This window comes from Sitophilus oryzae, unplaced genomic scaffold (genome assembly GCF_002938485.1).
Source record: "Sitophilus oryzae breed Bouriz unplaced genomic scaffold, Soryzae_2.0 scaffold_1242_pilon_pilon, whole genome shotgun sequence".
NCBI lineage: Eukaryota > Metazoa > Arthropoda > Insecta > Coleoptera > Curculionidae > Sitophilus > Sitophilus oryzae.
Genome location: NW_022145885.1, coordinates 179391 through 197964, shown reverse-complemented (window position 1 = coordinate 197964; position 18574 = coordinate 179391). Strand labels below are relative to the sequence as shown.

General features: G+C 32.0%; 1 protein-coding gene across 2 annotated transcripts in view; it reads left to right on the top strand.

Annotated features, from left to right (window-relative positions):
• Positions 1-8064: 8064 nt before the first annotated feature.
• The window catches only part of LOC115874204 (sodium- and chloride-dependent transporter XTRP3), a 53088-nt gene continuing 42578 nt past the window's right edge, over positions 8065-18574 (top strand). For both annotated transcript variants that reach the window (XM_030889300.1, XM_030889301.1), the window contains exons 1-2: positions 8065-8590; positions 16826-17058. In XM_030889300.1, the coding sequence (XP_030745160.1) occupies positions 8311-8590; positions 16826-17058 (513 nt within the window). In that variant the 5' untranslated portion in view covers positions 8065-8310. The remainder of the gene's footprint in view (positions 8591-16825; positions 17059-18574) is intronic.

The following is an 18574-nucleotide window of genomic DNA, read 5'->3' as shown; positions in this document are numbered from 1 at the left end:
TTTGTACATAAGTTATATTGATAAATATAATCATAAATGCTGGAAGTTTCACAGAGCTAGAAAGTAAGAAATAGTTCTTTTTTATATTTTTTTGGTATGTGGTGTCTTGTTCTTGTTTGTTTTGTACTAATACATACCGTTTTTTATTAAATAAAATAACTCAATTACATTTTGTTACAATAAAAATCAGTACAGTTTTTTTTAATTTTTTGAAATAATCACTTGTCAGTCAAATTTTAAATACCGTATGATCGAGAAAAAACGGCGTCAGCGTTGGCTATGAAATGAAGATCGCTGTCATTTTATATGTAAATTTATATGGGAAATGTCATCGATCGTCATTTCCCAGCCAACTGGACGCCGTTTTTTTTCGATCATACGGTATATTAATTTCCTGCTATGCGTTCCAGTTGTACCAACTTATTTCTTTGTAAAATAAAATAAACTACTTTGAAATTAAAATGACAGACACATCTATCACTGTCAAGGATCTTCTCGTTGGACAGACTATAGTTTAGAATTATAATGCTATTATAAAAATATGTCTCAATTGCATCATGAAACTTCTCTAAATACTAAATTTATCGATTGGTCCAGATTACAGTTCGGTTGAATCTGGATGAAGTCAGAGGCGTCCTTTTATTATTTTTTTTATATTTTATACAGGGTGGTCTGAACTGTATTCCGGACACTTCGTCAGCATATTCTGCAGATAAGAATAGGTAAAAAAGTGCTTATAAACGTATGTTCTAAAAATGCTTAGTTTCGAAGATACAAGGTGTACAAGTTCCATATTTATTTCGATTTTTTCTAAATAATTTATGAGATAACGTCAATATTTGGATGAAAATTGGTGTCTGGAAGTTTTTTGATATGAGAAATTTGATTTTGATGTCAATATGACTCCTACCTGTAGAAGGCGCTACCTACATATTTTTTAACTGGTTTGAAGAGTAATAACTTTTCGTCCGTACCTGTATAAAACTAATGAGTAAAAAATATCAATTTACGAAAATTTTTAAGTGAAAAAGGTCTCTTGGTAAAAATAGCTACGACTAATGGTTCTCGAGATATTTGGAATCGAAATTATCAATACTTATCATCATTATACCTAAGTTAAACCTGTTAACTAAATAGTTATTAAACTAAAATTAGAAATTTGAAATGTTTGTGTGACAAAAGTTCATCTGTTTTTCGCAGAAAAATTTATGATTAATTTAAAAAAAAATAAAAATTTTCCGAATTTATTATTTCAGACAAATAACTATTTACTCAACGTGTTTATTATTTTATTTGTTCATTTTATTTTTACAACGTGTTATATTTTTTTAAATATCTTGAGAACGGTTGCTCGTAGCGATTTTTGTCAACAGACAACTTTTACGTAAAAAGTCACGAAAGTGTATATTTCTTCACTTAGTAGTTTTATACAGGTACGGACGAGAAAAGATATTGCTCTTCAAAACAGTGAAAACATATGTAGGTAGCGCCCAAGGGGTAGCACCCCCCTACAAATAGGAGTCATATTGACATCAAAATCAAATTTTTCATGTTAAAAAAAAAACAGATAGCAATTTTCATCCAAATGTTGACGTTACTACAGAAATTATTTTGAAAAAATCGAAATAAAAATGAAACTTCTGTACCCTGTATCTCCGACACATAGCATTTTAGGACATACATTTATACGATTTTTTTAATTATTTTTATCTGCAGAATATGCTGCCGAAGTTTCCGGAATACAGTTCGGACCACCCTGTATAATAATTTGTTAATTTGATTTAGGTTTGTCAAACAGCTGAAAGAATTTTTGCATTTGTAGTTTTTCCATTAAATAATTAGTCTTAAAACATATCGTAACAATTTACTTAAAGAATATAAGTATTACATTATATATCCTCTTTTATAGGATATACCAGAAATAAAACTGTAACGAACTTATAAAGTTAACAATTATGTTATAAAGTGAGTTCTGTGCCACACTTTAATTTACAAGATCTAAATTTATAATTTAAAGTGAGTTTATAACTTACTTTTAAATTCAATAAAGTACGCCACTGTTTTTCATCGTTAGTCTGGACCCAGACATTCTCCTAGCGTTTGCGTACATCCGGTTTTTGGCAAAGGGGGTGAAGGTCTCCCCATTTTTTACTTCCCTTTATAACCATACTTCATTTTCTCAAACGATTTCTTCGCCGACATTATCAGTTAATAAACCATCAAATTTTTTTTTAAAGGAAAATGTTAAGTTTTTAAGGAAATTTATTTTATTAATTCAAGTAGAGTAATATTTTTACAAAAAAAGATTTAAAGAAAATACTTGAAGAATTATTTAACACTATTAATAATAAATGTGATGATACAAAAATACGTTTATTTCTCCACATGCATTGTGTTAATAAAATTACAATAATTATATTAACTAAAATTATCTAAATTTCATTAACTGAATCACTGAAAATATATAGCTAGTTCAACGGCTGAATATATAATAGTGATATTTGTTGCCTGTCATTTTAAATCAAATTTAAATTGTATTTTCTGTCATTTTTAGATGCCTCTTTTCAAAATCTTCCTCTTCATTTAGAGTTCAGGTCATTTTTGTTAAAGAATTATTTATTTTTGCTATCTGCTGTTAGAATTCAAAAACAGATTGTTTTCCCCATATTTTTGGCATATCGTTTTGTGAACGTTATACGTGGTATCTCGTATAAACGAGATACGTATTTCAATTGTTTTCGGTCACTTCCGGTTCCACCGGAAATGATACAACTTTTGATTTTTAAATGGCACCCCCGGTATTTTTTATTTAATTAGATAGAAAATGTCACTCTGAATAGAATGCCACATCATATGTCAACTTTTGACATTTTCGCATATGGTTTATTTGAAATTATAACTTGCGGTTGAATTTTTTTTTTTGAATTTCAATTTGAGTTGAAATACCAAGTGTGTGGTATCAAATTATTCGTAAAAAAATGCTTTTTCCAAATATGCTAACGAGCCACCCTCGTTCCATTTGAAAAAATTGAATTCTGATTAAAAATACGATTTGAGAATTTTCTAACTGGCCAGGACAAGACACTAAAAACATTAAGACGATCAAATCTATTTTTCCAAGGCTCCTTGATGAAGGATTAGTGCTCTTAGCATAGCCTTGGCACTCAAGATTGAATTTTAAAATACATTTTTTTATTAAGCGAAAATGTAAAAAGTTGACATATGATATGTCATTCTATTCAGAATGTCATTTTCTATCGAATAAAGTAAAAAAATATCGAGGGTGCCATTTAAAAATCAAAAGTTGTAATCATTTCCGGTGAAACAGGAAGTGACCAAAAACAATTGAATACACCAATCAATCCTAATTTATGTCATATACTAACATACCAAATCTTGTTTTTTTATCTGAAAAAATAAAAAAGTTATAGGGGTGAGCCACTTTTGAGACGCACCCGGTATATTTTCAAGGCTAGTAGATGTTGATAAAAGAAACATATAATATTAACATATATTCTCTTTGCCATGTCTCCCATTTTAGTTCACAGGCAAATTGTATTTTCTGTCATTTATTGGATGTCGTCCGTCGGTGTCAAAATCTTTGCGAGTCGTTGGGCAGACTATAGCCTACTGATATAATATACAGGGCGAAGCCTTAAATAAATGCACATATTTTTAGAGCTGGTAGATGTCGACAAAAGAAATGTAATATTAACATATTCTCAAGTCCAAAATAGCCGAATTATTTTACTTTGAAAATTAGAAAAAATTTTGTTTGTTTAAATTTTGAGAATCACTGGACGTTTTCTGTGTTTTCGTTCCTCTAAATTTAATCTACCACCCATGTTGCCATATTATCAATATATTATTTTTTAAATGAAAATTTAATAAACTTTTTCGAATAAAACAAAATTTGTGTCGTGGGATCGAAATATACCACCCTTAAAATTAAATGCACTTATTTAAGACTCACCTTGTATAATGCTGAAATTTATATTTAATTCCATAACACAATAACCTTTATTAGAACATAAACATAATACAATACGATTGAATAGCGCCCACGTAAGCTATTTTAACACATTCTATTTCCTGTGCTTTACAGCTAATTAAATATGATTCCAATTATTGTAAAAAAAAGAAGAAACAACATAATAATCTATTATTACATATATTCAGAACAACATTGCAGCATTGACTTATAAAATGTAAAAAAATCGATAACCAACCCTATTTTTACCTTCATTTTACCTGCTACGACATTGTCTATGTTAGCATAATTACATCACACCATAGAAAGGTGAATGAAATGCTTCAGCAGTAAAATACATTTTATGTGAGAAACAAATAGCCTTTTTACAAGGGATTACAATAAACTTTATAAATAAGCAGAAAACATTTTTTCGTTTAAATTTTTATGCTAATACATTTTTTTTATACTAATATTTTTTATTCAAAAAAATAAATGCAGAAAATCTTTAATCAACGAGGAAAAAATAACATTCATACTAATACGAAAAGCAAAAAAAAAATCCTAGGCTTCGATCACCAGGATCATTAGCCACATACAACTCGTTATTGATAACAATGCCATTACAGGGGATCCCCAAGTAATCACTCTTACAAGGACAATTCAAAATTTAAAAATCTACCTTGACATAACCATTTCAAGTTGAGTGACAAAAAAATCGAAAACAAACACAAATAAAGTAAAGAAAAAAAAACAACAAGAGTGGTGGTATATATTAATATCTGTCATAAAATTCAAAATATTTTTAATTTTTTATCACGTAGATAGAATCTACTTCTTTCTACAATATATTGAGGACATTCACATATAACGTTAGTTATATGTGTTATATTATATATAATTCTTTTACTCAAACATCACATAATATGCACATTTCTCTTTTAAGCAGATATGCATGAGTCACTGCAGTATACGAAGACAATGCACTCTGGATTCATCCGCTCATCCCAGTGCAATACTTAAGGGTGGGGTTGACGGATCCTGTTTTATTGCGCGCAGTTTTGAAGATTTACCTGGTCCACTCATCCTGCCATTCCCTTTCTGTTCTTTTATGTAATAGTATTTGAAATCATATTTACTAATATAAAATAAATCAATGGTATCTCTTCTAGCAGTTTGCTCAGTAGCTTTTTCTGCCATTGTGTTGTCAAGTATATTAGTATGATGTGGGACCCATACAAACGTGAGTTTGTTTCCCTTCTGGCTGCACTTTCAAATAAGTGTCTGAATTTTTTGTTTCAGAGGATCATGACAAATATGTCATTAATTTTAGACATATAAAGAGTCAGAAACAATTACTACTCTAGTTTGATTATATTCCTCGATGACATAGGATAAGGCTTTCCACACCGCAAAATGTTCTGTGAAGAAAGCTAATGCTTCATGTCCCAAAGTCCATTGGAAAGCTGACTCGTTGATAATAACTGCACATCAAGCACCAGTTTGTGTAGCACCGTGTTTGGAACCAGCAATATAAATGACAATTTTTTCGTTTTGGTTTTGTTTGGTTAGGAATTTAGTTAGGAATTTCATTGATTATCATAAGCAGATCTTTAAAAAGCATCTTTGTTATTAAAACAGGGAGGGTATTCAAGGGGTAATTTTGAAATATTTTTCAATTTACATTATTCATTATTCAATTAAACTCTAAAATAATAAACAAATTTAAATCCAAATGCAATTCTTTAAGGATGTTTATATAAATTTATTTTCAGAAAAAGCAACTCAACTATATATTCTAAAATAAGATTTCTTAATATTATATATTTTTGTTATATTTATATTTCCAAATATAAATTATTATTTACTTTATTTTTCTAATATAATATTAGAATACTAAAATAACTACAAGACTAACTAACCTAACTCACTAAAATAATCTAAAAGAAAAACGTAATGTACATCAGGTGTGTTAGGTTTGCAAAAATAATGAAATAAAATGAAACGAACATAATATTTACACAAATGTAGTAATATAAGGAGATTTACTTAAGGCAATTAAGAATTGTTTATTATTATAAATCCGTATGTAATCTTTTATTAGGGAATATTATTTTTCTCAAAACCTCTTTGTTCCTTTATTTCTATTTTCTTAGGAAGTTGTATAAATAATTACATAAGTAATAAATTTTTATACGTATGACGCTGACCCAGACATACAGGGTTCGATCCCCAGGATGTATAGTCGCTCTATTTTATTTTTATAGAAAAAAAACATTTATAAAAATAAAAATAAAGAAAAGAAATAGAGCAGTCAACAAGCCACTGCCTAAAGGAAGACAATAGTAAACCACTTTAAGCAAGTATGTTTTGCTAGTACAAAACATCATTCAGATATATAGTGCCATTCGAATTCTGCGATAAAATATAACTACGATGTACATGATAACATACATCACAAGTGCATACGAGAAGTCGGTTACACTCTGTATCTATTACGGTCGGCATTTCTGGCCTTGGGTGCCGATTTTCTTATATACGAAGAATACGGTCAACACGCTTAGTAAAATAAGATGTACTGAATAAAGGCAGAAATTTAAGGCAAGTATTTTCCTAAGGGCATGGAATTATCAGCATCAGATTAAGTGGTTATGTAATAAATACTTCGTATTTTTGCCCTCTCTGACTTACTAGATTGCCATAGCGATTCACTCCTATACATGTAAACGCCGACCCAATGTTTCGCTTGCCAGCAGGGTATATATCACATGATCGAAAAAAAACAGTTGGCTTGGAAATGACCATCGATGACATTTCGCATTTAATTTCTTTACATATAAAATGGCAGCAATCTTCATTTCAAAATCATCTGTGACGCTATTTTTTTTTCGATCGTATTGTAGAATGTAGAATGTTTGGGAGAAGGGTTAATCACCGCGACCTTACAGGGTCCGAATTCTGTAACTTAGAAAACACTTGACGTTAGTTTTCGCTTAGCACGCACTTAACTACCGATTTAGGTATTCTCATCTGACGCGCTTAGCGTCTTTACTGATTCGAAAACGGCTACCTTAAAGGATCGTTTTACTTGTCGCACTGTCAGTAAAAATAGAAAATTGTGATTTGGTGCGCTCTCTTGCTCTTTAGTGAAAACCACTTCTTCTTCTATAAATTACACAATAAGTAATTATAAAATGGGTAATCGAAAATGCTGGGAAGCGTCTTCGACATTTCCATCGTATAATAAGAATAATGACATATCCATGGACGTTGACATAATTCAACAATAAATTATGAAATTCACGTGACATTGACATTTTTCATTGTTACATACCTACATCAGTTATCAACTTTTGACTATTAGCTACATTAGAATGAAAGTGAAGAAATGTGATGATACCAATATGTGCTCAACACGTATCAAGAAAACGATTCGCATGGTAAGGAGAATACCAAAATCGACTGCTTGGCGTTCCGCTAATCGAATACTTTCGCTTACCGCTTTGAAACCGTAACGTTTTGATGTCGAGGTTCCAGAATTCAGGCCCCTATCTATTGAGGGTCCCCCTTTCTTGAGTTATAACGAGTTATAATATATCATACAGTCTCAGGGTTTTGACAAAAACCAGTATCTTAAACGGCTTCACAGAGGCTAGTTTTCTATCTCTGATATAGAATAGTTGTCGTCTCGGCGCACTCAGTGATGATGTGTTCTAATGTTTCCCAGTTTTTCCCACAGAATCTGCATTCGTCGATCGTATTGTACTTGGCACCATTAATTGGAGTAATTCCTTTAATCAGCGATTGCACTGTAAGAAGAAACTCAATAAACTTTAAATTTTAGGGTAGTCAGAAGTAATAGCCAGCCCGATCTGGAAAAAATATTTGACGTAACAAAGCTAATATCGTAAAAAATGAAAGAAACTAAGCTAAAACGCTGAATATGAACTTTAAGAACTTTCCAAACGGCCCCCATAGCTTTCCTAGTTTTCCATTTCCCGACGTAGTCGTTCCAGTTTTCATGTAAACTGACGGACCGGCGCTTCTGGATAGCACAACACAACGCCGCTCAGTCTCTTGCCGATTTCCAGACGGTTCGGTTTGCTTGATACTCCCCGCGCGCCATCTATTTACCCCTGTCGACAACCGCGATCCATAAGGGCGAAAATCGCAAACGAGCACATGCTCTTTATTGATTCGCCGATAGGAAAAATCTAGCACTCGCTTTCCTCCAGGATACTGTGATGGGTTAATATTTTTATCCATCTCGCAGGAAAATAAACATAGTTTGACCAAAGAACATTATTAAGAAACGACAACAGTAATTACTGAAACTTGTTATGGCTGGCAAAAATCTGGAATTATCGCGGAACGGACACGAATTGGCACCGTTGAACACCAGGTCATGTCCGGAAGGTGAGCAGAGGAAACCTGGTGTGACCATCGTTCTACAGGGCTCCAGAGGGTCCATCATATCCAGAGGTAGTCAGGCAATGGGGCAGGATGATGACGGAACGGAATGGTCGGGAAAGATGCAATTTTTCCTTACCATTATCGGGTATTCTGTGGGATTGGGAAACATCTGGAGGTTTCCTTATTTGTGTCAGCAAAATGGAGGGGGTATGTATATAACGTTTGATTTAGTCAATTTTGGATGTCTACCACAATACACCAAAATACTTTATTTTAAACTTTGAACTTAGTTTCGTTAATCACGACAGTAATATCGGCAGATGATTAAATCGACTTTTTTAGTAATCTGCTTAGCAAATAATAATTATAATGAACGAGCAATCCAAATCTAAATGGTATTAATTATTATATAAACTATATTTTTTTATATCCACATCAATAGAAACGAAAAAGTTCTATTATCAAGTGGTATCTACAATTACATTCAGTAGTGCATTTTGGAAAGTAATTAATTGCCAGATATGAAAATGTGAATTATTACATTTGGATAGGTTTTTAGAGTATGTACCTTTTTCTTCTTACAGTGACTTACACTTATACACTTATAAAGCATCGGAGACCTTTAGCATTTACTTGTGTGTATGTAATCAGTTTATTTACAAGTACACAAATCTTATACATTTTATGGCCAAATTGGTTCTATTTGAAATGATGTACAACGCAAATTTATTCAAAGTGGAAGAACATTTTTTCCTTGAGGTGTCGGACCGCTGATAGCTATATTTATGTAAATAAACATTTTTATTCGTATAGGCTTGGTGCATTCTCCGCCGGTGCTGCCACCATCGGAGAATGTCGTAAACAACTGATAACTGATACACGGGTTTAAATATACGAAATATTTATTATATAATATTCTAAGAATGTTAGAAAGTATAATTTGTAAAAATTCTAAAAATAAAAATAAAAAAGGACATATTTTGATATTTTCAGAACGCCTAATTTGTATTATAATTTATTACTCCAGCTAAAAAAACTTTTTAGATGAGTTCAACTACGGTAGCCAGTATAGTTTTAAGCACCGGTTTTTCTAGTGGGGTCATAATTGAGGCTAATCATGAAATGTTTTAATACTTTTTTTTGATATACTATATTTAAAATTATATTAATTATTATATTAATTTAATTAATATAACATTAGGGTAGGTTTAAATGTACATAATTATAATTTCAGAAGATGTTGATAAAACATTTAATCACAAATTGATTAAATACTAGTTGATTAAAAAGAGTATACCATTAACATTGCAAATTATATTTTATCCTCTCATAGTATGTCTAGTTCATTTTTTGATTATGTAACGAGCACTTAGTTTACTCATTTGTTTCGTCGCTTGAACTCATTTTTGCTGTTGATCAAACCGGTAGTGGGCGGCATAAAATATATACTGATAATTTCTGATTTCTGCCGTTGAAGCGCTGCTGTCGGAATTTGTTGGAATCAACTGAAATGTACCGAGCCTATAGAGGTATAAGAGTGGGTCAAATATACTTTGACGTAACACATGGCGTAACTACTGCTATATTTGTATGATGGCAGTAATAAAAATTATACACACTATAAGTCCAAAAGCGACAGCAATGTACAGCTGGTTCCAATAAAATTGAATACAATTTAAAACATATTTTTATTATTTCGGGCAGTATATTCTATGATACCATGCAGCCCCCCATTTCTCTACTCATGTCATGCTGACATTCAGAAAAATTAATTTGCCACTTTGTCAAAAGCAAAGTTGTTTTATTCAATGTCACAATAACCTTAACGTGTCAAAATACTTGACACATAAATATACACTGCTCAAATATTCGAAAAAAATGTGTAAAGAGTCGTATTCATTTTTTTGGAACCAGCTGTACTTCTGATTTATATTCACAACCGTCACTGGCAAAACTAATATTTTATTTTTTTATTACTTTGAGAATGTAAATTACCAATTCTAGAATAAATTCTAGCATATAAGAAAGTGAATTTTATAATTATTCTATTTATTTGTGCCTTTATTGCATATTTTTGGAACGATTTGTATAAAGAATGTGAATATTTCAAATCGCAATATCCGGATTAAAGAATCTTAAAAAATCAATCAATAAATAATGTTACGTATTTCGGACTAATACAAATTGGTATTTCACTCTAAACTTTCATTCACGTGGAGTGTGTATACTAATGAATAATTTAATACTATTGTGTGTTTACATTAACATGCCCGATTTTATTTCTGTACTCCAATATAAACACTTTTTCTATTTGGTTTAATATATCATTCGTTACGGAAAAACGTGTCTATATCGAAAAATTTGCAATTTCTTGTCAAATTTTCTCATCCTTGATGTAGAGTTTAATAATATAATTCTATTTTTATCAATTCATTAACATCATCCACAAATTTTAGTGATTGGGTACTTGAAAAACTATTAAATTGGAAGTTTAAAATATCTTATAACAGTGTGAGCGTAGTAAGTTCGACGTGTATCTACTAATAGAAATATATTTAAAACAAACCATTCATATCCCAATAAAAAAATAGTTCAAATAAATAAATTGCTTTAAATTATTGCTATGTTGATTGTTTGTCTTAGAATTATATTAATTATAGCTAAGTCCCCGTAGCACATTATCCTGGACCAGCTTGTTTTCTTAAAAAACATTAAAAAACTATTTATATACCGGGTGCGTCTCAAAAGTGGCTTACCCTTATAACTTTTTTATTTTTTCAAATAAAAAAACAAGATTTGGTATGTTACTATATGACATAAATTAGGATTGATCGACTTATTCAATTGTTTTCGGTCACTTTCTGTTTCACTCGAAATTATTACAACTTTTAATTTTTAAATGACACCCTCGATAGTTTTTTTTACTTTATTCGATAAAAAATGACACTCTAAATAGAATGACATATCATATGTCAACTTTTGACATTTTCGCATGGTTTATTTGACATTGAAACTAACGACAATATATAACGACAATTTGGCTCGAAATACCAAGTGTATGGTACCAAAGTATTCGTAAAAAAATGCTTTTTCCAAATAAGCTAATGAGCTACCCTCATTCCCTTTGAAAAAAAATGAGATATGATTAAAAAACGATTTAGGCATCTTTTAACCGGTCAGGACAAAACACTAAAAACATTAGAGAAAAAATCTATTTTTCTAAGGCTTCTTGATTTAAAATTAGTGTTTTTAACATCTGTAGATTGAAATTTAAAATAAACTTTTTTTAAGCGAGAATGTCAAAAGTTGACATATTAGAATATGTCATTCTATTTAGAGAGTCATTTTCTATCAAATAAAGTAAAATAATACCGAGGGTGCCATTTAAAAATCAAAAGTTGTAGTTATTTCCGGTTTGAACCGCATGACTACATGCTAGCATTAAAATTCATTTTATTTTATGACTATCTTCTAGCAGCCGTCTGTAACTTACTATCCGGGAATTAAAGAGCCGATCGATACAGCATCCGAGTTAAGCTGAAAATTTGGCATGAGAAATTCAGTCACAGATAACATAGTAAAATTACTATACAATAAAATAACACATTTGCTGGTCCCCAGTGCGTAATTGCTACCATTTTATAGTGATCGTTAACATTTACTAGATTTCCCACACCTTTTTGTAACATTAATAAATGCCTAATATCAAAATGTATTATTTTTACTAAATTTATTATATCAAAATAATATAACTTTTAGCAAAAATAGCATATACTTTTTTACAATTTCGTGCTGTAGAAAAGTAAAATAATCTTGAATTTTTTATACCTTAGAATAAATTAGAATTTTAGATGTCGCACAATATTGAGTTTTATTTTTAGATATGCCAGCTACCAGGCAGACAAAGTGTTATAATCAATATTGATTCATTATCCAACAACTAAGAGTCTTTACTAACCTTTATTTACTTTCTACGAGGATCAATCAGAAATAGACTGATTAGATTTGTAATAATAATAAATTAAATAGATAAATCACTGGATTGAAAAACAGATATAAAATCGAAAATAGATTGAAAATATACATTCCGGAATCGTTAAAAGCAGATAAATCAAAATAGATACCTTGTAGGACACCTCTACGATCCTAAAGGTCGCATATTTAATTTTTCTATTATCGCGGGAAATAGATGGGAATGTTCCCCTAACATTTTGCTCTTGATGTATACCATGATTACTTATGGAGCAGTTGTTTGGTACACAAAACTAAAACAATGCACATGAAGGCGAAACCTGTATAAAACGCAGAGACTGGCATGCATCTGCATTACAGGAGCCATAAGAACCTATCCAGCAGCAGCAATGGAGGTCATTATAGACCACCACTACACATTGGTAGATATGCTAATGTAAAAATGATTAGAATGGTTATTGATGGAAATATTACTGGCAGAATTTGTGAGTTCAGGAGCTTGGAACACCCTCAAAAGAAAAAATTCACTCTTCCAACTTCCATGGATAACATACAAAGAATGTATAATTTTATGAAACACCTCACTGTTGTACTGAGCAACAAAAAGAATTGAAAGAGAGAAAGGTTTGCTCAGCAGTTAAAAGACCATAATATATCATAACGCGGTATACTGATTCTTCTAAAACCAAAACAGAAAAAGGGATAGAAGTATTTGGATCGAAAACTAAATACTCCGAACCAATGGGCACCTACCCCCATCCTTGAGGCAAAAATCTGCACTAACGAAAGATGCGAACAATAACTTATCTTAGATAGGAACTATCGGAAATAAGAAGTATTCATGTTATTCAATAGTCATGCAGCCTTCAACTCAGTAATAATCAATTCGAAGTTGGTCAAAGAATGCCTAGAGAAGCTGTACAAATTAGGCAACGAAAATAAACTCCTCCTACTCTGGGTGCCAGCCCACCAAGAGATAGAAGGTAATGAAAAAGCAATCTATTATTACTAGCTAGAAAAGGAGCGAATGCTCCACTAACTGAATCTGAACCGTTCTGCCTCCCAAGTGGAAATCAACTTAAAATTAACCTAACAGAACTGAATAACATGAAAGAGTAGATCCGTAACCTGGAATGGAAATCCCGCAATAACATTCAAAGAAGGAAGAAACAACCGCAAATGCAGATTCTGTGGGAAAAATAGGAAAACATCAGAACATCTCTCTCCGTATTGAAAATAAGCGGAGACGAGACAAATTTAGACGAGAAAATACGGAATATCCCTCTTTACTATTCGACCTTGACATACTTCGAGCTATTTCGCGAGTAGTGTAACGGCGTTTAAGATAAGCGAATATCTAGGTAGGTATAGTTGCCATTAAAAATAATTAAGATTTTTAACACTTAAAAAAACGGATTAATTCTGTTTTAACATTTAATTATTTTCTAATATATTATTTTAAATATTTCAAATAATTAATTTTTTAGAATGTTTGTATTACAGTTGGGGGTTGGAACCTTTGGTGTTACACAGCAAAATAAAAGCACTAAATCACCACAATACACTAAAACACTTTTACTTTTACACTGGACGCGCGTTTCGCTAACCATGTTAGCATCATCAGCAGATGATTATAAACTAAACTAAAGTCTTTAGTTTAGACGCGCGTCCAGTGTAAAAGTAAAAGTGTTTTGGTGTATTGTGGTGATTTAGTGTTTTTATTTTTTAGAATGTTTGTATCTATATACCGGGTGCGTCTCGAAACTTGCTCACCCCTATAATTTTTTATTTTTTCAGATAAAAAAACGAGATTTGGTATGTGAATATATGACATAAATTAGGATTGATTGGCGTATTTAATTGTTTTTGGTCGCTTCTGTTTCACCGGAAATGACTACAACTTTTGATTTGGTTAGGGAATGACATATGATGTGTCTTTCTGACACGCTGACATTTTCTATCGAATAAAGTAGAAATATACCGCGAGGATGCCATTTAAAAATCAAAAGTTGTAGTAATTTCCGGTGAAACAGGAAATGACCAAAAACAATTGAATACCGTCAATTAATCCTAATTTATGTCATATGCTAGCATACCAAATCTCGTTTTTTAACTGAAAAAGTAAAAAAAGTTATAGGGGTGTCTACTAGAGTATTGTAAGGAACCTTTCTCAACAAAGATACTTTTTTCAGCACTATTTTACTATTTTTGTGTAATTGGTCTAGAATGTAGATTGTTTATAAGGGCAATCAACGTAATCACCGCAACCTTACAGATCTATTGTGTGTTCCCCTTTCTTGAGTTATAAGGAGTTGAGTCATCATAGAGTCTCAGAGATTTAATAAAAGCCAGTATCTGAGAGGGCTCCACAGAGACCAGCTCTCCATCCTCGACATAAGCCGTACAAAAGTTCATGGCACGAATGGTCGTCGTCTCGGCGCACTCAGTGATAAGCAAAGATATTTAAACTCGGTTTGGTTTGGTTTAGTTTGATTTGGTTATAAATTTGATAAGTGATAAGTGATAAGGTGTTCTGGTATTTCCCAATTTTCCCCACAGAATCTGCATTCGCCGTCGTTTCTCAGCTTCAGCCTACTGAGGTGTTCGTTGGGGAGACAGTGTCCTGTTAGAAACTCCGTGACAATCCGAAGATTATTTTTACTTAAATCAAGGAATACCTTTGATTGTTCTCGGTCGTAAGTTCTGAGGAACTTTTTCGAGTGTCTTAGACCGTTGGAGGGCACCCATTCCAAGTTACGGATGGAGTCTTCCAGATTGTTCAGTGCCGCTTTCAGTTGCTTCCCGTTTGGAAAACAGAACGGTTCTGGTCCAGTTAGTGGAGTGTTCGCTCCTTTTCTAGCTAGATCATTTGCTTTTTCATTGCCTTCTATCCCTCGGTGAGCAGGCACCCAGAGTAGGAGGACTTTATTTTCTTTGTCTAATTTGTTGAGCTTCTCTATAGGCATTCTTTGACCAACTTCGAATTGATGGTTACTGAGTTGATCGCGTTTAGTGCTGCTTCACTATCGGATAGAATGAAAATTTCTTGTTTTCGATAGTTCCTATCTAAGATAAATTGTACGCATCTTTCGATAGCGTAAATTTCTGCCTGAAGGATACTGGGGTAGGTGCCCATTGGTTCGAAGTATTTAGTTTTCGGTCCAAATACTCCCTATCCCTGATTTTGTCTTGGAAGCATCAGTATACCTTATGGTATGGTCTTTTACATGCTGAGTAAGCGTTTCTTCCTTCCAATCATTTTTATTACTCAATACTACAGTGATGTGTTTCTCAATATTGTAAATTCTTGGTATGGCATCCACTGGGAGTTTGAGAAGTGGAATTTCCTTTTTGAGGGTGTTCCAAGCCCATGACCTGAAAATTCTCCCAAACCGTTTCCGTCAAAGACCATTCTAACCATTGTCGCATTGGCATAACTACCGACGACAATATGCAGTGGTGTTAGGTCTAGAATGGCCTTCTAAGTAATTGGTCAAGATATACATGTTTATATACATTTAACCATATTTGTTTTGCTTCATTATTTAAAAATATGTGTCTCTTATGTGAAGTTCAACAATTTCTCAGAATCCTGATTCCTTAATTCACTGTATTCAACCATCAATCATCAGTTACGCTATTAATTATATTATATTCCTCCATATATTTTCCTTATAGTTACATTATTATTCTTCCATGGCTCCCAAGACTATTAAAATGATTCCACTGTCAGAAAGAATTTCTATAAATTAATATTCCAGAGAATCTGAAATTGTTATTTTACTAACGAATTATAGGGTATAAAAACTAAAATAGTTTATAGGTATATAAAACAACATAAAACACAAAACTAGTAAAACTATAGCATAAAAAGTTCAACCGGTACGGTGGTTTAATCACCGGTTGGCTCAAGGAAATAAGTGTTTTTTTATATTAATCTGAATTATTGTTAGCAGCAACAATACGCAGATTTCCATGCAAGTGATGGTAAGTTGACATGCTAGGTATAAATAGGTTGTGATATTATTCGTCGTTTTAATAAAGCTTCACTGAGGCTTTGCTTAAAAAACGATCAGTACCAGTATTTACCTTTATCAGTTTGCCTTTATCACTTGCACGGTAATCTGCATACCGCTAGATATGCGCTTATCTTTTGTCATATAATAAGTCGAATTCTAAGCTCCATTCAAGCTTCGTTTAAAATAACGATAAAGACTGGTGCACTCCCTTCTTACTTCTACTGGCATATGTATCAGAATAGACGTAGTTGGTGACACACAAATAATCTAGAACAAGCATAGAATGCCAGCTGGTACCGAACAAACTGTGGTTTAATTTCAGCCTTTAAGTATTTAAATAAATTTGTAATGAAGTATTTTTGTGTATCCTGGTTGATTTATACCTAATTTTATTTATTCAATCTCAAAAATTTCAACTTGATTATAATTAATAATTTTATTCTTGTTGTAGGTGCTTTTCTCATTCCATTTGCGGTGATGTTAATCTTAGAAGGCATTCCGCTGTTTCTCATAGAGTTAGGAATAGGCCAGAAGATGAGGTTAGGTTCATTGGGAGTATGGAATACCATCCATCCGTGGCTGGGTGGTATCGGAATATCTTCCTGCTTAGTGACGTTTTTCGTATCGTTATACTACAATGTGATAATTACTTGGTGTTTCTACTACTTGTTCAATAGTTTTCGGGTGAGTTAAAGTTACTTGTTTCTTATAATAATAGTGGTAATACTACAGGCTGTCTTTTAAATAAGTGTAAGAATATTAAGGGGTAGTAGGTAGATCTGGACAAAAAAACGTATTTTTTAGTTACCATTTTTAAATAAATTGAAAATAGCTGCGTCATTTAACTTTGCGTGTTTCTGGGTTCGAAATATAACTCTACCAGTTAAAATAATTGCACCTATTTAAAAGACACCCTGTTTAGACTAAAGATCCGAAATACCTCTTATTTCATATTTTAACGACAATAATACAGAATTATAAATAAAAACTTCTTCAACTTTTATGTTATCTTTCAAAAAGTTTTAAAAATGTTATAGTTAGGGCTAAATAAAACAGATCATAATAAAAGTACATAAATTATTATGAAATTTTTTAATACATCTGAAAGAATAGGCGTTTGTAGAGATACATTATTCCTCAATAATTATTTGTTATTTTGTATCTTATTATACAGGGTATCCGAAATTGTATTCGGGATATTTCGGCAGCATATTCTGCAAGTAAAAATTATTAAAAAATTCGTATAAATATATGTCCTAAAATGCTTCGTTTTGGAAATAATCGGGGTGTAGAAGTTTCTTTTTTATCTCGATTTTTTCCAAATAATTTCTGAAGGTCGCTATTTGGATGAAAATTGGTGTCTGTTTTTTTTGACATGACAAATTTGATTTCGATGTCAATATGATCGATATAGTAGGGAGCTCCACCTACATAATTTTAACTGTTTTGAAAAGTAATAACTTTTCGTCCATACCTGTATTAACATTACATTTCTGCAGTTTTTTACTTGAAAAAGGTCTCTTGCTAGAAGTCGCTACGAGCAACCATTCTCAAAATGTTTGGAATGGAAATTATCAATACATGTCATCTCTGAAAAAAAAATATGTTGACTAGATAGTTATTTGACTGATGAATGAAAAATTTAAAAACTTTTCTTTGTAAATTAATTACTTTTTTTAAGTTTTTCTAGAAAACAATGTGATGATAAAACAGTTTCTGTTGAATCTTTGGCACAAAAACATTTCCAAATTTATTATGTCAGTCTAAAAAAAATGGTGTGTGCACTATGTGAGCATATTTGAAGTGAAACTTCTGTCCGTTCGTATGTCTGCCCGTCCGTCCCACCCTGATGAAGATGTCGTATCCAACTTTGCAGGGTGGAACCGTGTGCACCGTCGCTCACATAGCCTACCCACCCAATTTGGTCGCCATCGGACGACATCAACTTTTGACGTTTCTTACGTCAAAACTAACTGTCACAGTAGTGATGGGCAAAACTGTTATTTTTAGATAACAGTTGAAACTGTTATAGTTATTTATATAAAACAGCTTAAAATAACAGCTTAAAAATAACAGGTTTCTTTATTTTATTGCTAAATATCTGAAAGAGTATGAAGCGGTCGCCGCCAGGCGTATTAACGCAGTTGCAAGTTGCTACAATGACATGCTCGGTGGTGGTATTTCCAGGGTGTCTAAAAAT